This window comes from Opisthocomus hoazin, chromosome 16 (assembly GCF_030867145.1).
Source record: "Opisthocomus hoazin isolate bOpiHoa1 chromosome 16, bOpiHoa1.hap1, whole genome shotgun sequence".
Lineage (NCBI taxonomy): Eukaryota > Metazoa > Chordata > Aves > Opisthocomiformes > Opisthocomidae > Opisthocomus > Opisthocomus hoazin.
This window is the reverse complement of record NC_134429.1, coordinates 12367600-12389585: the sequence shown is the minus strand read 5'-3', so window position 1 is coordinate 12389585 and position 21986 is coordinate 12367600. Positions and strand designations below refer to the sequence as shown.

The 21986-nt window shown below is 38.9% G+C and overlaps 1 protein-coding gene across 4 annotated transcripts in view; it reads left to right on the top strand.

The window, feature by feature from the left end:
• Positions 1-21986, top strand: part of CTNNBIP1 (catenin beta interacting protein 1) — a 30958-nt gene that overhangs the window by 5312 nt on the left and 3660 nt on the right. Inside the window, exons 3-6 of one of the 4 annotated variants that reach the window (XM_075437293.1) lie at positions 825-864; positions 10614-10667; positions 13563-13684; positions 14167-14257. In XM_075437293.1, the coding sequence (XP_075293408.1) occupies positions 13589-13684; positions 14167-14257 (187 nt within the window). In that variant the 5' untranslated portion in view covers positions 825-864; positions 10614-10667; positions 13563-13588. Of the gene's footprint in view, positions 1-824; positions 865-10613; positions 10704-13562; positions 13685-14166; positions 14258-21986 lie in introns of all 4 variants that reach the window. The other 3 variants (XM_075437294.1, XM_075437295.1, XM_075437296.1) reach the window with 3 other exon arrangements.

Sequence of the window (21986 nt, the reverse complement as noted above, 5' to 3'; positions counted from 1 at the left end):
GAAGCTTTCTGAAGTCGTCTGGAATCTTACAGTAACATTAACTCGTAGAAGGATCAGCCTGGTCTTGCGCATTGTTGTTAATGGTCTCTGGGCTAGCACCTTGTGTTATTATTGGCATATATTGGAGTTTGATTAATCAAAATATGTATTGTTGCATTTGCATGATGCCCCCATTCTTAGGGGAATGATTTCCATTTATCCTGTAAATGCACTGAATTTTGTGTATATAGGAGATCTTGAAACGATCAATTTTAAGTACTTCATTAGTGTTGATCTCTGAATAAATCAAACTTGCCATGCAATTCCACATACAGTTTTCCGTGCAGCTCAGCTTGGTTGTGTTTAACATATTTGTATTCTCAGTCTTGCCTGTGATTCTTCCAGTTTTCATTGTCCTCTGAAACTAGTCAGTCCCAGCACTGATCGGGACTTGGTATAACCCTTAAAAAACCCTGTAGTCAGTAGTTTATTTCTCTTCAGCCTGTGCATGTGTGTTTGTACAGTAGTGCTAAAGCGAGATTTTTGCTGTCAAACTGATGACCTCATACAGGTTTATTTCACAGTTGAGGGCTAATGTAATTAAGGTAACATTCAAAATTGTGGCTAGGGAAGGAAGGAAATTGCATCCCTTTTCCTGAGAAATAGGAAGTCTCTTGAAGGCCAGATTTCCTACCTTGTATTCCCACTTTACCGAAAACTGTAGAAAGCAAAATGTCTGTGGTAAAATTGGTGTGTAATTAGAAAGTTGTTTTAAACTTGTGAAATTTAAAAGTCCTCTCTTAAAATTGACAAGGATTTTTTTTCCTTCCTCCTCTCTCCATCAGATATCTTTGCAGCATGGTCTTGTTTGGTGACCTGAAGAAGGTAACAAAAATCCTTTTCTTGTGCTTTTTGTTTTTAGTAAGTCCTTCAGAGAAGAGAGGAACTGACATAGTTTTACACATATGATTAGAACAGCTATTTAGACCAGTTTATGAAGCACTACCAAGGAGAAGACTTTTATCTTAGGAGGGCTCTAGGAGCAGGGATCTCTTGCCCTTATTATCCAATGATGTTAATGATGCTAACAGATCACTGAGGGGGCAAAGGATTTGTGTGGTGGTTAGTGCAAAAAAGATGATCAAGGAATATATTCGTGTTAGACAAAGAGCCATTAATTATTAGTTCAACTTTCAGCAAGAGCTTTTAATCAAATATCTCTTTAAATGATTTTAAAAACTTAACCATACATTGATTCAAAACTGAAACCACTGCTTTGCTTTTTTGATTATGCAGAGCATCCATGGGGAAAACGGCACACAGGAATTTTTTCTTTTTCCCCCCTCTAAAAAGGCAAGATAAATATACCCCTTATGATACCTACTTATCACTATTTTAGAGCAAATGTTATTGATGTATGAGGCCAGAAAAATATTTCATGTTGTTGTCCAATGGTTAGGCAATTTTAGTGGTCAGGAACTATTAATCTAAGAGTCTCTGGTCCTAACACTGTACTTTGATACAGTGTTGCAAAATATTAAAATGCGAAGTAGTCATCAACCTGATGACAGCTCATGTTTTAATTGCTTTAAAAAAATTAGTTAGCCATAATCTCTCCACTGTAAAAGATCTGTAGGCATTTTCAGTGCAAAATGGATATGAACTGGCATTAATGACGCTCAGATGTCAGCATAAATTACAGGGCAGCGTAGGTCACGTTTTAAATTGGAAGCTATCTCTAATATGCTAGGCATCTGTAGAAAGATACTATGTTGATGAGTACCAAAGAAACGCCCATAAATATGATGGTGCTTCAGTGAGTGGAACAGTGCAGAGAAATCCTTTCAGCAGGCGTTAGTCGTGAGGTCTGCCATTTCTGGTTAAATATAACAACGCGGTGTGCTTGAGCTGCTGCGGAGTTGGTCACTAGACCACAGGCAGTTCGACTCCAAGTATGGTACTTCTGGTTTTGGGGGGTTTTACTGCATGCTTGTGAATTGGAATTAAATGTTAGTGTGTTTTAACTGCTTACAGATACTTACTGGAATTTTGCCTGTTCTGTTTTTAAACTGTGCTGTAATGGTTTATGATTTGTTCATAGCATGACTTGCCTTTTTGTTAAAGCTGACTGAAGCATCAAATTTTTGCACTAGACATAGTTGAATTTCAAAAATCTGAATACAAATACACTATAAATGAAACTATTTGGTTGGAAATATACCAAATACTGAAGTGTTTGTCCATTAGCACTGCTGGTAATTCTGAATGCGTGCTTGTTCATGAGTGTTTCTGTTTCCTGTTCCATTTAAAAGTCACTTGAGAATTACTAAGAAGGCAGAAAAAACATCCTACACCTTGGACATATACACATACTCGCATCAGTTTTGATATTCTACTCCACTGTGTAGGCGTGGTAGGCTTATTTTATGTTTCTTATGAAGGCTGAACCAATTTCTTCCTTCTACAGTCAACTAATTCTTTATCAGTGTTTATGCTCCGTAAGTGTAGGGTGTTTATGTCCCACGTATTGTTACTTTTTAGCCTGTTGAGTTTAGTTTCTGTAATACATAAGGCAGTCTTCAGTAAAACCCAGTTTTAATGCTAATGATCTGTAAGTCTTCAGAGGATTGTGAGTCCAGCGTTACCACTTCTTGCAGAGCTTCTTTGAAAACGTGACTTTGGTCATTAAGCTGACATTACAAGAAAACGAAGTGACCACAATTAATGGTCTTGATCTTCCTTGTGCATGTGTGTGTATTGGCCTTGGTTCAGTTTCTGCAAAGGTCATAGAACAGGCGTGCTGCAGGAGGCTCTGTCATCGATGCCAATAAGTCCAAAAATACACTTTACAGGTGGAGGTATTATATGGGCACATACTTCTACAAGGTACATAGTATGCCTACTGTATAAAATAGGATAGATATATTGAAAATAATTTGTTGATTCTGGTAAGCTGTTGACAATATTTTAACTTATTGGTGCTACATTTTTTCACTGGTTTATAATTCAAGTTAAAATCAAACTGTGAAGATAAAGCTAATTTCTTAGGAAAGTCATCTCAAGTTTGTTTTGTCTATGTACTGCGAACTTCATTTTCTGTTTCTGGAAATACAGAGTTTACAAGGAGATCCATAGAAAGCATTGCCATATAGTTGTTTTGATGATGGATGTGTAACACATTTTTACAGCAGTAATTCTTTTATGTGGGATACCTAGTAGTTAAAATAGTTTGTTATCTATCATTAGTGTCTAATTTCCTGTCTAGAAGATTTGTAGCTTTGTTATAAATACGGGAAGAGGTGCATGAGCCTCTCTGAAAGGTGTTGATGATTAGGACAAGAGCAGCACTCGTCAATCCAGCTGTGGAAGACCATCTTGAGTAAAGTATTGTAACATTCTTTTAGAATTGTTTTTTTCAACTGGGTTAGAATTTGTGTATAAACTGCTGTAGCTAAGTGTTGTCACTTTTTAAAGAGTTTTTGACAAATTCATCTTTGAAGTGTGAATACCTTTGTGAAACGAAAGTCTCTTTTTAAGGCTTTGTTGCTGTTACTGCGTTTAATTTCAGAGACTTCAAGTTGACTGACATGAACTACCTGAAAACCTGTGCTGCCTCTTTTAACTGTGTGAGACGTGATATATGTCTTCTCTGTGAGAGATTGCTGCTGTGGTACGGCAAAAAAAAAATCTGGCAAGCATTAATTTCATAAAAATGGTGATTATAATGGCAGCTTTTTTTTTTTTTTTTACAGTTGGCTTGAGCATTGATGTAAGAACTGTTTTAGTATATTGGGAAACTTTTTTGAATGCACTTCATTACTACTTTTGAAGTCCTTTCTGCAGCTCTGAAAGATCGTCCAGGACTGGGGGGAGGGGGGGAAAAAAAAGGCCCTGCTTTTTTTTATAGATATTCATGTCTACACGGCAGTGTTTTGGGCTGTTACCTGCCCCTCTTCAAGAGGGAGGACTGTACTGTTTTGTTAAAAATTTAAATCTAACATTTAAGGGATGTGAACCTACCACTGGAGTTCCAGCTGTAAATTGACCAGAATCTGACACTGGGGTTCAGATTCTAAAGTCAGCTAAAAGATATTACTAACATAGAAACAAAGGCCAAAAAAACCCCTGTATTAAGTATTTCAACTCTTGCTGTTCACCTATAAATAGGTAGCTGTTATGAATTCTTCATTGTTGTATCCCTCTGGAGATGGAAATTAATCCAGTCTCCAGCTGCCTGTGGCTGAAGGTCGTGAGTCAGACTGAATTAGAGGAAAATTCGTAGCAGGATTTTGCAGACTCTTGTTCCTGACTTCGTTTTACGCTCCAGCTTGGAAGGTTTTTAGGGCTCTAGCTGTTCTCTGTAAAATGTCATTTGAAAATTAACAGGGCTTAAAGGCGCGGCATCCCCTTGCACTTACAAGCTTCCCAGTATGAGCATGTTTTAACCACTGAAGTACTCAATAGCGCAACTGTGGAGGCTAATAGCTTAACCTTGGATAATGAATATCATAGAGTTAAAGGGACCTCTTCATGCTGGCTGTTAACTCAGCTTGTGTAGTGCAAAGGAAACCCGCAGCGGTTGGTTTTATTCACCATAACTCCTTATCTGTGCTTTTATAATACTATCCCATTAATTGAGATTTTTAGCTACCTTGAACAGAACCAGCCAGATTCAAGAAAAAAAAATAAATTGTAGGTGAACTAACTCCTAATGGATTTCTTTTGGCTGTAACTGGAAATGATACAAGATATTAAAGAGGTAGTTGGCTGTGATGTACATTTTAAAGAGCTTGCCAGATGGCCGCTGTAAGTACCCTAAATTATTAAGACCCAGTATGTAAAATACTACATTTACTGACAGCTTACTGCCTTTTTCTTTTTTTTCTTAACTTAGGCTGTGCATATTCCTCAGATTCACTTTGTTTTTTCCCATACTAGAAAAATGTAGATGTTAAGAATTTCAGCATTACAGAGGACTAGAGTGCTGGGGGGAATATGTAATTTGGAGGAACAAAAGCTTCTGTTGCTTTCTCATTGCATTAAATAAGCATGTCTTTAAAATTAAATGGGATGCCTAAGTAGTTTGTCTTATGCAAAATTTACAAACATGCTGGTTTTTAGTCTGTCTTTTTTTCTTTTTCTGTTGGGATGTGAAATTTTTTGGGGTTTTTTGTTGGATTTTTTTTGAAGGGGAATGATGGGAGGGGATTTGAGGCAATTTAGAAGTACTTTATTATGAACCTGTGTGTGGCATTGCCCAACAGAGAAGCCCTTGCAGGTTTAGAATTCATAAGAGTATAGGTGGAAGTGAGGGAAATAGTGTTAGGAATCTGTAATTTCAGTTGCTCTGTGTTTGGAATCCTCCGCTACTGAAAGTATTCATTCAAAACAGTTCTTGCCGGTGAGCTTGAGTTTCGTAAGGAGCTGTTTCCATCTATTCGTAAAACAGGCCAGTTAAATTGAGTTTGAGCACAGATTTCTCCTGTCTACATTTTTTTTAAAGTGAAAATATGGTAGCTGATGTTGTAAATCTAGTTAGGAAAATAAAGTTGGGGTGGGGGCTGACTGGAAAGGCAGTATTTTATTTCATTATGTACTGTTGTGTCCAGGGTCAGTAATTGAAGAGAAAGCCGCTACGGTCTTGTAGCTTATTTTTGGGAAGGACTAGATTTTATTTTCATTATAAACCTTTCAGGACAAGTGGCAATGTGGAGAGGTAGGGAAGCATCTCTTAATGCTAGTGGTAAAGTTAAAAATACTTAATCCTGTTTCCCTTTGGTAACATACTTGTAGCCCAGCTGTTTTTTGGTTTAGATGTACGTACAGCTTCTGGTTCCAAAACTATATCCAGTTTACTCTCATCTGCAACTTACTGCCTTGCTAGAAGGTGTAACTTCAATCTGTAGTGTTTTGCATGAAGGTGGTGCTTAGGCTTTCTTGTGCCAAGGGGATTGCACATAATCTTTCCACAGCCGGAGATCGATTTGGTGGGCAGACAGAGCAGGATGGGAGCGGGGATGTCAGGCATGCTTGACTCTGCCCAGTCCACATGTTGGGCCTTGCAAAGCAGAAGGCATTCCTGTGATCCTCTCCCAGCCCTTCTGCAGGCAGCGTGGGGAGCGAAGTGCTGAAGAATGGGACAGCTTTTGCGTTTGTTTACTGACCAACCTCGTTTACAGCTTGGGAAAGGGAGGGAGTGCTTTTAAACCCAAATTTATTGCTTTGGCAAAACCGGGCTCACAATTTTGGCAGTAATATATAGATCTTTCTCTCATTTCTTATTTGTCTTGTGAATTATATTAAAAATAAATGTGAATTAAATTTCATTCCCTATGCCTGACAAACAAGGGAAATTAGGTGACCCAATTATGTCCATCTGCAGTGTGTTGGATGCAGCAGGACAAGCTTATAGGATTTTTTTAACACAGTTTAGCGAAGAATGTAATCTTTTCAGACTAAAACTACAGCTTTTGAAATTCACAGGTTAGTCTTTTTCATGAGAAAGGAATTGAATAATGGCACTAGAGAGTAGAACCATGCTTAGCTGCAAAATGGATAAGATATCAGATGACGAGGCATTTGGCTAGTTATCGAACATATATAAGATTTATACATGTTCCTTTTCCGGGTTAAGTAAAGGTGGCCCGTCCACTTGGAGTCAAGTCCGGTAGATTTGTCTCAATTTGGTATGCAACGCATCATGATCACAAGTGCCCAATATAGTCCCTACGTACCACGGAGACCGGAGGTGTAGTGTGGGGTGTACCACAATGTCATCATTTCGTTTTTTCTTTTGTTGGTAGTTAGGGTGGCAGCCCAGACTTTCCTGTTGGCTTTGCACACCTGCTTCGCCCTTACCTGGAGAGACCAGTTCCAGACTTGATAGAACAGTGCATTCTGTACGGCTTCATCAGCCCTTGGCATCTCTTCCCTTAGCGCTAGTAATTCAGGATAGGATTTCGAGAAGTTCAGCTGAGACCCCAGTATTTCTGCACTTGGGCCAAAAAGTATCAGTGAATGTGTAACTGGGCTGCTGAACAGCTTTGGCTATTCAGTCAGTGCTGGGGGGATTCCTGCAGGCCAGTACACAGCAGTTCTTGTTTTCCTATGTCCCTGTCTGGCGCTTTGGGCTGAAAATACAGATTGCAGTGTTATCTTTCAGGGAATGTTTCTCACATGCGATATAATGTATCTGGCAAGAATAGGTAAATTAATTCCCTGTTTTAACTATAAGCAGTAGGATTCATTAGTGTGGTTGATGAAAGTTTGTTTACGATGTATGGGATGTGCAAAATGTGTTATTATCTTTGCTGATCAGCTGACGTTGAGCTGCCAGCATCCTGCATTTGGCATGTTGCATCCTGATGCTGGTTCAATTTCCTTATGCTGTTGCAATTCGGTGACATGTACTTTGAAAACACATTTCTTTTCAGTTAGTGTGCCATAACGTTTTTAGGTTAAAAACTCATTTAACCTAGCAATGCTTGGAGAAGCAACACGATCTCTTAAGGGATAGAACCTAAAGCTAAGGTTTTGACTGTTTTCCACCTCCCATGTGGACATCTCTGAACTTGTAAACATTACTTCATTGCTTTTAAGTTTTTCTGTATGTTAAAAAGTACTCTTTGTAGCAATCTCTGACCGAAATGTAAGCCATTGTAAGGAAGCAGAATTATTTAGGACAGAAGGATAAGGATGGATTGAAACGGGAGTCTTTCTGCTTAGAATAGTTTTCATTTCATTTCCATGGTAAAGGACCTTGCATGGTTTTATCTGTTCTTAAATCCTATCTGGGAATGTAAGTCTGTTGGGGCAAGAAGAATTTTGATTGTAAGTTTGAGGAATGGTTTTATGTTCTTGTATTTTAGTGACACCTAAGTGGAAAGTATTCAGTTATTTTTTTCTCATACTCGCAGCAGTACATGGTGTGAGTTAGGCTTTGACAGAACTTCGTGACTAGGAGAAAACACGAATATTGCTTTCCATGGTAGGAGTGCTGGTTGGTGTGACAAGCCCAAGCACCTATTTTTGTACCTGTGTAAGCGAAGGGAGGCTTGTGCATGGGTGAAGCGATAACAGACCTACCTGAGTCCTGCTTAATAGACTAAATGAAGCAGTCACTGCTCATTTAGACAGAGGCACGAAAAATTGGAACTGAGCATGGGCAAAATAAGCAATGTTCTGACCTTGCAGGAACAGAAGATGGATATAGGTGAGCAAAGAAACAGAATTCAGAGCTGGTAATTGCAACTGAAGCAAAGAATTGCCTGACCTGAAAAATGCTTCAGGGCTGGATCATTGTGTAGCACACAGGTCTGCTGGGACTCGTAAGATTGTGAGCAGGACTCGTGCTACTGGTGAATCAGCTGTTCCTCAGCTGTCTTGCTAAACTCTTTCTCGTATTTTTCACTTCTTCCCTCCCACCCCCAAAATACACAGTTGCAAAATACTTTCAGATCTTATTTCTTAGGGTTCGTTAGAGATGAATGTGGAAATGTTGGTGTGTCGTTGAAAACGTTGGAAGCGTGAGCTGCTGTTTAGAATAAATAGGAACAAGTTGGTAGGAGAACCTTTGTGTGGCTTTGGAGTGATCACCAGGCCTTTTAGTCTTACTTTGTTCTCATACTTTTCTGAAAAAGTAATGAAACTGATTTTTTTTTTTTTTTTTTTTTTTTCCCAATTCAGTCATTGGAGCCTTTAGCAGAAAAGGTGTTTGTTATTCAGAGGATATGCCCTATGATTTAGCAGAGTTGTTCTCAAGTTCTGGTGTGCAAGCTTGATGTTCCAGCCATGTGTTTGTTGTGACAGTGGTGGGGTGAGTTCAGCTCAGGGCAGCAATGTCGATGGGACAAAGACAGTGTGTTTTGAGCACTGCTGCTGACTTATAGAGGGATAGACTTTTGCTTGAAACTGAAATTGTGTGATACAAGCCTTCTGGCTGGTCATGAAAATGGCCTGTGTGGTGGCTGTTGCAGTTCTCAGCTGAATTCCTATGAATTTATAGGGCTAGGAAAACATTTGATGTTTGTTTTGATTTATATTTGGTGTTAAATCTAACAAATGCATAGATTACTATTATTTGTAGTTTGGGGTGTGCGTGGGGAATTTTAGTGGTGACTATAAATATGCTGTCACTGTCAGAAGGACCAAAGTGCATCTTGGAAGCAGTAACTTCCCATGCTCTACTCCTTTTCTTTAGGAAAGAGTTTGCACAGTTGTGTGGTGAGTATTTGTACGGTGGTGGTGGTGGGGATGTGTCTTTGAAGTCCATAGAAATGAGAAGAGCAATTAGTTTCTGCAAATGGTCCTGTTGTCAGTGTTGTAGATAATCTTTCTTGGGACTGTACTCCATGTTTAGAGGGCAAGAACAGTGGGAACTAATTAGTGAGGCAGGGCTTAAATAATCTTTTCAGAGCAGGCAATTTCTCTCCTCTGGAGAGGTGAAATGAATCTTTTAAGCCTTTGATAAAGCTCAGCTGCTTCGAAAACTTGTTTGTAAGAGACATTGTGGAGAACCTATGGGTGAAGCTAGCAGGTATTTTGGATTCAGCATTTCTCTGATAAATCCGGGGTACAGAACAGTTGAGTAGCTCTAGCTACTCCTGTCTTGTTTCCCTGCTAGTAATGACATCTGCATGGGGCGGTGAACAGCCATGGAAGAAACTGAGTTCGTCTAGATCTGCCTTTGCTTGCTGGCCACAAAAAAAAAAAAAAAAAAAAAGTATGTTTGTTAAATTTAAGCTGGACTTTATTAACAAATGCTGCAGGTATGCGTCTCTTCCCTAATCAGAAGCTCATAAGTACAGCCACTTACACTGTTAATTACATGATTCTAGCTGCGATGTTGTCCTGAGTAGCTGGTACTCACTGTTTCATTGCACATTACAGAGGGCTTGAACTGTCACTTCATTTGTGAGACGGAGCTGCTTGTCTTAGAGGCTAGTGTGATGGATAGGAAGAGTTATAAATTCCTACCATGCCCTGGTACCCAGTGTCAGTTGTAAAATATGTTCAGAAATATGTCACGAGGCTAAAAAAAAAAGAGAAAGTCTGTAACTGTTAGCTACTGGTGACTGAATAGTGAGGTTTGTCTGAAAAATTCTGTGCAAAGGGTTTTCTAGCCTAGCTTTCAAGTGCCAGTCTTCGTAATTGCTATATTCAGATAACATATGCATAGTTGAAAACAATAATTTTGGTCAAAATCAGCATGCTTTACATTTCTCCCTAGCTTTCCTCAAATCCTTGGTAAGCTATGCCTCTTTTTTTTTTTTTTTTTTCTTTACTAGAAGAAATTACATGTCACGGTATTTATTGGTTTTTCCAGGGAGTTGGATTTTATGCTGAAAGCTTCTTGGAGAATGCAAAGCTTGAATGCATTCCATTCTCAAGTGATTGGGAATCTCATTGGTATGGCCAGGGTGTAAACCTTGCTGAAGAAGAATGACTTGACCACTAAAAAACTTATTATTTAAAAATAAACAGAGTCTACAAACTCCAGAGAAGCCTACAGTTTTATGAATTTTGGTTAGCCCGTGTTCTAAAGCAAACTGTGATTCAAAGCATATTGAGTGAAGGATCTTTCTGGTTTTCAGCTTTGTATATTTCTGTAATGCTTTGCTCATTTGTTTTCACAGGGCAGTTTCCTCATACATTTTTTCCAGCTACGATCATTAATTTGGACTGAACACGTGAGTTATCTGATCTTCTGTGGTTTTTAGAAGCAGGTACGTTGACAGGAAAATCTCTGATGTTTTATTGACTGGGGATGGGGGGGACGACCTCATCTGTGTGCCAGAAAGAATTGCAGGGTTAGGGAAATTCTGCTTCAGTAATTATGTATAGCATATTAATGTAGCTTTCTCAAGAAAACAAAGTTGGTAAGTACTTTGATAAGATTTTTTTCAATCCTTCATTTGTACAGATGGATTGTGCTGCCTTCTGGGCGTAGACCAGCTTTGTAAGTGGGTGTGGAAATATACTGATGTAATATGTGCTGGGTAGTATTGTCATCCTAAAATGTGTCTTAGAAAAGCTCTATGTAACAGGAACAGAGATGTGTTAGAGGTTTTCATGCTGGGGTCTCAGTACTGTCTTAAGACTTTTGCCTGTCTACTTTGATGTCATCAAGTAGGAAGAGCTGTGGTGGCTGAGGCTATCACCCAAAATAACTGTGCAGTGTATGAAGAGCAAAGCTGTAGTCTTAATTTAACCTTTTTATACATATATTTTGATAGCTTTTGAGCCATGTGGAGTGTTTTTTTCCCCATGTTGCTTACAAACTTTGTGAAGCATTCGCTGCGTGGGTAGGCTTTAGTATTTTTATCCTTCCTGTTAAATGGGCGGCTTCATGATAAATCCACTTTAGCTGAAGTTTAGTTTACAGGAACCAGGTTTAGGTAGGAATTTCCATCACCCCTTTTTAAAGTTTCAAAAACTAGTAAACATCTGGAAGACTGTTTTGATGAAAAACAAGGAATAATTACATGTATGGACTACAAATCTCTTGTAATATCTGATGTGTAGAGGAATGCTGGAATGTGGCCTCCCTTGCTGGCATGGGGACAGCTGTGGCATTTTCTTGGTGCTAGTGTTTGGTGCCACCTATTGATAAATATCCCAAAGAGTTTGTTCCATTTTTAAACGATAGGTGTGTTACCACTTTTCAGGGGTTTGGTGTGTTTTTTTTCATTTCTGAATTGATTTCTTTGGCTACTAGTACAGCACCTTCATCTCTCCAAGTAACAATATTTAAAAAAAAAAAAGGAAATAAAAGTATGTATTGGTATAATATTAAGAACCAGTCACAACCTTTCAGACTTGGTATCTTGATAAACGTTTATTGTTTTATCAGTTTCTGGGTATGCATAACAATGTCTGTTGCTCACTGTCTTATTTTGTTCATTGTCTTGCTACTGACAGCACTTCTTAGCACTTGCTAAATTGCACTGTGGAGTATATGCTTAGTATAATAATCCAATCTATTTGAGTTGACACTACACAAAAATGTGGGATCATTTTATTCCCCTTTCAGAAATCAGTTTGCTGATTATAGCAAAAAAATATGATCACCCTGCACATTTACAGGCTGCAGGTTTCCAAGCAGAACCGTCTATAGCAAATCAGGGTAATGCAAATCTTCCCACTGGAAACTTACTCAAGTAGGACTGGTGATATAGCTTTCTCCACTTTTTACTACTGTTATCTTCGTGCTAAGTAATGTGGGTGGTAAAGCCTATCCCAGCAGCTGCTACTGAAGTTTGCATTTCTTCCGACTCACTCAGGAGGGCCTATGTGTAATTTTAAACTGTTTCCACACCCAGATTACTTTCCCTTAAAAGTAATAATGAAAATAAAGTGAAGGGAGAGGTTGGTAATGACTACAAGAAAACATTACATGGCAAACTGTGTGTTTGAAGCTGCTGTGATACGGTCTTCACTAAGCATGCCTCATGAGTAGTGTATTCCCTTGGTTACTAAGGTTCAGGAAAGCAGATTTATAGCTTAGTTTAGGACCAGGTCCAATTCTGTGAATAGAAACTGGTTGGAGAACTGCTCTGGAGCTGCTCCTCTGAGCTGTGCGTGGTGGAGGAGTGACTGGTTTACACCTCTATCCACAGATTCCTTAGTGGGGATTGCGTTCCTCCAGCATGCAGTACTTCTAAGAGGTTAGGTTAGTTTGTTATGCTGCGGTACTGGTGTATTATTTGAAGCACCATTATTTTCTGAATTTGAAGTTAAGGTTTTTACTATTGTTGACTTAATAAACATGCTCCAAGATAATTTTTAATAGAAGCTGAAGAGTATGCCTGAACATTTTTTTGTGTCTTGGTAAACACCCTGTTGTGGAACTTCCAATATTTACCAGATGCTTAGACAACAAAGTATAATCATGCTGTGCTCTATAGAATTTAGATAGCATAGTCCATTTATTCCAAAACATAATAATTTTTTGTTAAAATAGAAAAGCAAAACTTCAGCTTTTAAATGGTATCAGAAAGGATGATAAACTCTACTCCTTCCCTGCTCCTCTTAACTCTTCTTTCTCTCCAAAACAATTTTATAAATTTTATGAAGTTTTTCAGAAGTACAGTGATATTTTTTGTATGATATAAAAAGGAAAAAAGAAAAAAGAGAGGGGAGAAAGACTTAAGAGTTTAGATCTCATCCAGCTTTTGTTTAGCCTTTGCAGGCTTGATGGCTGTGCATTCTGCATCCTGTTTTCATGCAGTTATGCTTATTTATGGAAAAAACCCAAAAGCACAGACTCTTCTGTCGGGGTGATTCTTTCATCTAGTTGTTAGAAGTCTCTTTTCCTACTCATGCAGTAATGTAACAACAGATAATGAGCTAGTAGGGATGTGAACATCAGCCTCTTTGAATGTTTGAGTTGCATATGTAAGGCCCAATTCAGCTGTTGAAATTTTTAAGGATTTCTCTGATGAAGCATGTGGTTCCTTACTCTCCTAGGCTAATAAGTAGTGTGCCCACTGACAAAAAATAAGTGGTCTGGAAATTAAACTTTCCCTATTGCTCCTATTATACCCCATTACCCATTTTGTCTTTTTGTGATCTTACATCTTCAGGAAATCCAGGAGCTGGCAGGAGGGGAATGAACCGTGAGGGCGTCCCCGGAAAGAGTCCGGAGGAGGTGTATATTCAGCAGAAAGTGAGAGTCCTGCTCATGCTGAGGAAGATGGGATCAAATGTAAGATGCACTGTCATAGCCTGTGTTTTGTGTTTCTCGAGGCAATTCTGTAGTAACCAGGATAGTGCTTGCTCAGATGGGCAGGTGATGGTCTTATTTTATGGCCTTTTGTTGTAGCTGTCATTGGTTTAACAATTAACTGCAATTAAACACGATTGATTTCTGCTTAAATATTGTGAGATTTGTGACGCCTGAAACTAAATCTGAGCATCTGATAGTTTTTCTGCGTACAGTAAAGTTTTTGTTATTGGAAAACCATAAAAATAAAGCAACTGTTTTAAGGTGACTTTGCATCTCTCTGTGAATGCATGAGTTACCAGTTTGCTGCTGTGTCCTTGCTGGTGGTATAGTTTGCACAGATAACAGTTGATTAACTGTTGAAGAGTAGAACGGGGGCAACTGTGACGTTTCTTACTGGGAAGTGGGAGATATCTTCAGTCTTCATTTTCCTTTTTGCTGACTGACTCTTTGTAAACTTCCAGCTGACTGCTAGTGAAGAGGAGTTCTTGCGCACATACGCAGGTGTAGTGAATAGCCAACTTAGCCAGCTTCCTCAACACTCGATTGATCAGGGTGAGTACTGGATTTGTTTGCCTAGTGTTTGTTTAATCTGTGAGAGCGGTCTCAGAAAATACCAGATGTATGTTCCTGTATTTCCTTAATAAGATACCACCTACTTAAACCCATCCTACAGTCAGATATGCCTGCTATAATTTTTGAAAGAGAACTCAAGTGTACTGTTCAACAGGTGGTTTTATTTTAACAGATAAAGTCAGTCTTAAGATTCGTTAAGATGAAGAGCATTGTTAAACATCGTATTCGCCATGATAACTCAAAACATTGATGGCCAAAGTCCTGTGAACTAAATGTGTGTATATAGCTTCCTATTCTATTAAGTAGAAAAAAATTTTAACCTGATTGTTTTTTTGCTATAGATGAAGTTAAATTCAGGTATGCATAGGTCCCTCTCATTCTGAGTGTGTCTTGCTACATTCAATATGGATCCTCCCCGTAATATGACTTTCATCTACATTTTTATATTCTTGAACTGGACATCTGTGCTTAAAAAGGAACAAGGCTGGGGGTGGCACTTCAAAGTGGGAGTTTTATAACAAAATAAAATTTAAAGTAGATTCAGATTTCTAAGGTACAAATTCAATTTGTTATGCACATAATTTAGTTTCTATGACTCTAGTTGCTTGGTAACACTTCTCACAAAATAAAATGGAATCATCTAGCATCATCTTTTGTTTTTCACATTCCGTGAATGTGGAAGTGCAATGTTGCTATTTCAGCAGAGTAAGAGGGAAAGTTTAGCAATAGGAGGATTTTGTTTCCCATTGCATTTCTTTAATTTGCACAACATAATTCCTGGAGGGGGTAGTAGACATGAAATAAGCAAGTTTACAAATCTGCTTTGGTTTGTTTAGATTCCCATTAAGGGGATGAAGTATGTGCTGCTTTTGTGAATTCTTTGTGGGAGTCTTGGTGAACAATTGTGTGGTGCTACTCTGAATCTACAATTCTCTTCTGAACCTGAATGTTTCTTTCTGAATCTTTTTTGTTTCTCCCCTTCATAGGCCTCATGCCAGATCACATTCATAGTGTACAATTTAGTATTGAAGGCAAATTGCAAGACTCATATGCTAGAAGGAACTAAGTTGAGCAGAAATTTAATACAGATCTAAGACATTTAGAAAACCATCAGAAACAACCTGCACAAACTTGCTCTTTGGTTTTAAGCCTGTGTGTTCATTCCTCACATAGCTGGGGAATTGATGGAGATAGATATACTTGTATATTTTGGCTCAGAATTCTTAAACTTTTCTCCCAGTCTAAAGTGGAAAATTTGCCGGTTTCTCCTCAACAAAGGAGGTAGACCTATTCCGTTAAGAAAGACTGTCTTAGTTGCAGTTGGCAGTTTTCAGCATTATCCCTGAAGTAGTTACGTTTCTCACAATGAAAATATATGCTGAATTACCTGCACTTTGGCGAAGAAGAGGTAATAAAAACAGAAGTCCAGCCAGGGGGCACGGATGCTTTGTACAGCTGTGCTCCTGCACAGCTCGGTCTAACTTTCTTGTCTAAACTGTCTGGTCTTATAATCTGTGAAATTGTATTTTCTCACATTGTAGAGGGCTTTGGAGACTCAGAAAATAGTATTTTGACATAACTTTTAAATGTAATCAAAGGAGAGACCAGCGGTTACTTAGTCTGCTTCTAGACTCACTAACCATGCAATACAGGAAATTCAAGAGGTTCATACATTGTTAAAAAAGTTGTCTTTGAACAGATGCTAACTGATTTCTTTGTCATCATTTTCGTAAAGTCCTTGAGGATTCTTAAAACTTTGTCTATAGGGAAGTGAAGTCCTCACTGTTGATGCTTGGTTTGATCTGGTCTGAGACACTGCTGTCTTTCCTGGGAGATTTGACCCCACAATCTACCTTCAATCCTCCCAAATTACAATTAAGCTGGTCTGACCATTAAGGTTTTTCTTGGTACAGGAGAAAAGAACGAAGAAAGAAAATAGGTAAATATTTAGAGAAGTGGGAAAGGATGCTAGTTCTTTTCATACTCAGCTATGCCATCTCTCCAAATTAATTAGTGAATAACATGAAGAACAAATGAAAATGAGGAAATGTAGCCAACTACTTTTTCCTTTGGAGAAAGGTGCAGCTGTAGTATGCTATATAGACATAAGCAACTATAATTTATTGCTCAGGACTTTGATTTCCTTGGAAATCTCTCCAGATTTCTAACAGTCACATACGATAATGTTGTTCTTTGCTTTTTGGTGTCACGGCTCACGCAGCAGCAGTCACTGCCGTCTGTCTGTACCTTTTGCTATATCCTGCTGGTGGTGAAACAGGAAGGGTCGGTTATGGAAGTATTGGAAATGGAAAATACAAATGGCATAGGTGTGCAATTCGCCATCTTAAGGCAAATTCCGTCTCCACTAGATGGCATTATCTTGCGCCGAAAACCCCCGTCCCAAGTCCACACACTGAGGTGCTTCAGTGTTTTGTGTTCCTCAAGATTGCTTAAAGGAATTTTCTTCCCTATTTTTCTGCTGTTTCCGTTGAATCTCCTCTGAAGGATTTTTTTTCTTTCATTTATGCAATGTGCCTTACACAAAAGAAGGTGTGTTATTTAAGGAGTAACTTACGAAGAGTTAGTATGCTAGTGGATTTCACAATCTTTTCTTCCAATAGTAGGACAGCTTGCTCGCAAGCCAGCCTAACTTGTCCCAGACCTGTCTTTGGAGTCATTTTCCTCCAGCAGGCACACAAAAGACAGAAAGCTAATTTCATACCCCTGTTTTGTTCCAAAAAAGAGAGAGACACTTTTGACCTTAGCACTCTAAAGGCTTTGTTATAGACCTGCAAATTTTTGTGTGCCACTTAAAAGTGCTGTAGTCTGGCTCCACATTTAGAGGAAGAGTAAGGTCATTTTCGTTTGTTGGGGGGGGGGGGAATTGTCCTTTTTTTTTTTTTTTCGTTGAGAAGAGTCTGGAGGATGAATGGTCTAGAATTTTGTATCACAGTCGCTATTACAATTTTTGTGCTTTTCTTTGTTATGCATCCATGAAATACTGTCTTAGAACAGCTGGCTGGTGGCCTCCTAGTAATTACCTGAGGTAGTACTGCTGAGCTTATCATTGTGTGGGGCTCCCTACTACGGTTTCTGATAAAGATCTGTCAGCTGCTTTGTTGAGTCTATTTGTTTGACCACAGGGAGTCACTGCAACCTGTGTGTCCGATACATATTTGCAGCAATGTGACAGTGCATTGAAGAAAGAACTTTACACTTGTCCCTGCTGAATTCAAGGGCTTGTGCCATAAACTTTCAATGAGCCAATATTAATAGCAAAAGTTCCTCCATGATACTCTGCTTATTGTCTTAGGGTTCAGCAATAGAAGTTAATTGCTAATTTTGATCAGGAAGCATCTTAGAATACCTCTGTAATTTTTAAGCAAGCCTGAAGTCTAAGACTCCCCTTCAGTTTGTGCATATTTTTGTAGGAAGAGGAGAAATTAAACTCTGTATCTTTTTGTTTCCCATCTTGCTTTCAAAGGGAATTCATCAGTTCAGATATACAAAATCACTGTGTTTTAGGGATTGTTTACAGATCTCCTTTTACGTTTGAAACACCTTCACTCTTGAAGCACCTGCATTGTATACTGGTGAAGTGAATCGTGTTTTCCTGACAGGAAACTCACAGTTACTTTAATTGCATTACTGAATATCTTTGTGTAAATCAGGTAATAATGGCATATGCCCAGGGTGCTCTATTGTGCTGTAGCAGATAACAAATTGAAATTAGTGCAGATCTTTCTAGTATGTGTTCTAAACTCTTTACATTCATAGCCACAACATAAATTAGAGCAGCAGTTCTTTCTGTGAAGGGATCTTAAACGACCAGAACATGTACTCCAGTCTTAAAGTAGTCTTTTTTTTGTTTGCTTTTTGTTTTAAATTCCAGATATATATGCCCTTTCTTTTCAGTGTATTCCAGAATCTTGGGAAGTGCTTAGTCCCTCAGCATGTTGACTTTGATACATGCTCTCGAGGTGCTGTTTCGCTAACACGGCCTACAGTCCACCAAGAGCAAGGAACGGTTAGGCAACTCAGATGTCTGGATGCTGTTCATAGCTTGATATTTTAGCTATTTTTATTAACACTCTGACCTGTTCACCCATTCTCTTCTTCAGCTGATCCAGACAGTCATGTTGCATTCATGGCAGTTGAGGCTTATCTGATGTATCAAAAATACTTTATTATCCATTGAAAGATGAACTGCTAGCAGAGGGGATGAGATCTCAGTAACCCAGGAAAGCCTGAACAACAGTTATAAAACTCTAATCTGGAGTATTTAATACTTAAATTTAGTATTAATAAAGAGACTAAACGTTAATGTCATGATCACGGGATTTTATAACCATTTTTTTCAATCATTGCTGTAATGTTGTTAACACCTATATGAAAGTGCAAAATATGGGGCATTTTTCTTTATTTGAGCTTTTTAGCTGACATCTGTGGGTTGTTTGGTGTTTTGTTTTTATGGCTCCAAGAATAACTGAGGAACCCAAAGGCATCTCTGTTCAGTGTGTATGCTAGAGAGTGGATGTAATCATGAGCTGCTCTGAGGTATTAACATATTAGTTGTCTTCCCTGCATTGCAGTAAGAACTAATGTAGCTCAGACTCATTAGGTTTCTTGAGCTTGAAATGATGAAATTAAAGCTTTCTCACATATTTTTAATACAGGCAATATGCCTCTCAGGAAGTTTATACGCACAGAAGCATCTCCTGCATAATGAACTTATTTCCTGTTTCCCAGTTACTTGTATTTCTAAATGGTAGGCTAGCACTTGGCTTTCTTAAGTCGCTGCTCTGGCAAATCTGTAAATGGAAGCTGTGCAGCTAGTAAGCATGATATGTGAATTATACTAAGACCTTGGTGATTACAGCTCTGTTGTTCCTATAGCAACAGGAGTGTCGTGCTGGTTCTTGAAGAAAGCTGGTCCCTTGGGGAGGACAAAGCCGAGATGCAGACACATGCCTCAGCTAGGTTAGACGTGTACTCTGGATGGTAGGGCATTACAAATGGACCTGGGCTGCTTGTGGAGTTAGAAGGGGGAACTTGCTCATTAAATATCAGATAGTGGTGGAGAAATGGAGGTAGAGCTCTTCTCAGTGTAGTTTTATTCTTTTGAACTCAATGCTTGTTTTACTGGGCTCCTCCTCTCAGCAGTGCCTGTTGTATTTTTAGAATGCCAGACTAGGATACTAATACTGGCATTTTCAGAGAAAAGTTAATATTTAGGAGATAGTTGCTGGAAGGTGAGTGAAGAAATGTGTGTATGCAAAGATCTTGAGAGAAGTTAAGGATTTTTTTTTTTAATTTGGCACCTTCAAAAATTCATGACAGGATTAACCTTCTGATCTCTAAAGGCTTTTTGGATTTAATTCATTTTGCAGGTGACTACAAACAAATCAGGTGTATGTATCTATTCATCATTCAGAGAACACTTGGCAATAACAGCTGTTAGATGTGTCAGTTAGCATCTATCTTTGTGTTAAGGTAGTGTAGTTTTAATCCGGCTCGTACCCTACTGGCTTGATGTCACTGTAGCCAGGTACTTGCTGTGGAAAGCATCAGCTTCAGTCATCTTGGTGAAATTCCCTGAAACTCGAGTGAACTGATTAGCAGTTGCATGTGCTGAGCTCAGTGGCTGCCTATGGTCTTTACTGCTGTGCCGTAAAGTCATTTGACCTTCAGATCATCTTGGCTTGTTAAAACTGAAGTCCAAGTGTTGTAAAAGAACTACTAAATTCAGCAATCCAAACAACTGCAGTTAGAATGCAATTTCAGCAAGTTTTTTTGGCAAGTTAGTGGGGTAAGATTGTCACTGTTGCTTTTAAGATAGGGCATAGTTACCAGTTGATTATTGTTAATTTCTAGGAAGGGTGAGGGTGGGGAAGTGTAAGGCAGAAGAATTGGGAGAAGTGTTGGTATATCTGAGACTTGGTGGCAATTAATGCTTTGCTCATGAAAGAAGATGGGGAGTACTTGTTTGGTATATGTAAGTCTCTATTTCAGTGTAGAAATGTGTGTCCAGAAAAGGAACACCTGTGGAAAGAGAAGTTGTATGTATAGAAGGTCAGATAGAAGTGTGCCTTTTTCATTGTTCTATACATTAATTACTGGAAGTGCAAAGCTCAGTGAAGGATGTGCTAAAAGTAAACATGGTTTACCATCCTATTGTCTTAGTTGCAGGCTTTTGGCAATGTGCAGCTTAACTTTATAACCTGTGCTCTGCTTTTTACATTTATTTTTCACTTGATTAGAACGAAAACATCCGATGTGGGAGCCAAGTGGGTACAGCAGAAGCTCTATTCACGAGTACTTTAATCCCTGCTTTCCTTTCACCACATAGAAACCACTGCTGTATTCTCTGGAAATGTTTGTGTTTGTACATGAGCACAGGCGGCTGTGGCATTGCTTAATGAGCCAACTTGTTAGATTGGTTTCGTTTAGCTCTGTGTAGTTCGGGTTGTAGGACTCAAACAAAACCTGTTTTTGTGTTGAGAAGTGTGGACTTTTGTGTTGAGAAGTGTGGATGACCTTTTTGTAGACAAATGTCACACAACTTTTTTCACTACAGGACATCTTCAGAAATAATCATGCTCCGTAAGTGGCTTCTTGAGGGTTGAGAGCACTGTAAGGAGTGTCCCTTTCATTTGCACACTGTGCTCTTACCTGGACTTGGGTTAACCAGGGAAGTTTCCCATTCCGATTTGAGATCATTGAAATGCTCAGCTAAAACCCGCAGGACTTAGTGCCCTTCAAGGGGTTGTGGCATTGTCATGTTATAACTAACGACTTGGCGTACAGACATGAAGGTATCTGCCCTTTTTGCAAGTCCCCTGAAGAAACTGGCTCCGGATCTGGGAAATAGTATTGCCTTTTATATCCCAGTCAAGAGACACGGTGCTCGTAAAGAGTAGAGGAGTGCTGAATAACAAACGGTCTATTTTGTTAGTGAATATAAAATAAGGCCACGAGGTGCAATACCGGGAGGGCAGTGATATGTGGGCAGAAAGTGGCTGGGCTGACATTGCCCGGGAGCCGTCGATTTTGAGGTGAAGTAGACAGCCCTGGTCATGTCAGCATCAGACTGGATAACTCGCAAGAACTTTCTGTGTGACTGCTGCTGTTTTTCCTCTTTGTAATAACATATCACCTCACTAAGGATAAAATTGGATCTTTAATGTGGGAATAAAAGAAATCAGCATAGGCTTGAGTCTTCACTGCAAGATGTTGTGCTGTTGGGTGTTGTGCCCTCCGGTTACCCACCCACTTATCTACCTGGAAGGTGGTATTATCTCTTATTTGATAGATCAAATTGTCTTTTTCAAGGCAATTGCCTGAGGCTCTTGCAAATGTGGGCTGCATGTAATTCCTGCAAATTAAAACATTGGCGGTTCTACCAAATAACAGCTGAGGGAGCAGGAAATAAAACTGTTCAGAATTGTGTCTAAAATCCATTCTTTACTAACCTTGTTTAAAACTGTACCGTGAGACATAGAAATGTATCACTTCTGATCTTTTATCTTTTTATTTTCTTCCTTTCTAAAATGAATAGCTAAACCCCTTTTGCCACCTCTGGTCTTCAGTGCTATTCTCTTTGTCCCTGTGTGTTGTTTTGCTGCTCCCTGGTGTTCTGGCAGAACCTTCTGACTTTGTATTGCCATCAGATTTCATCAGTTTTCAACTACTTTTCTGTTCCAGGATC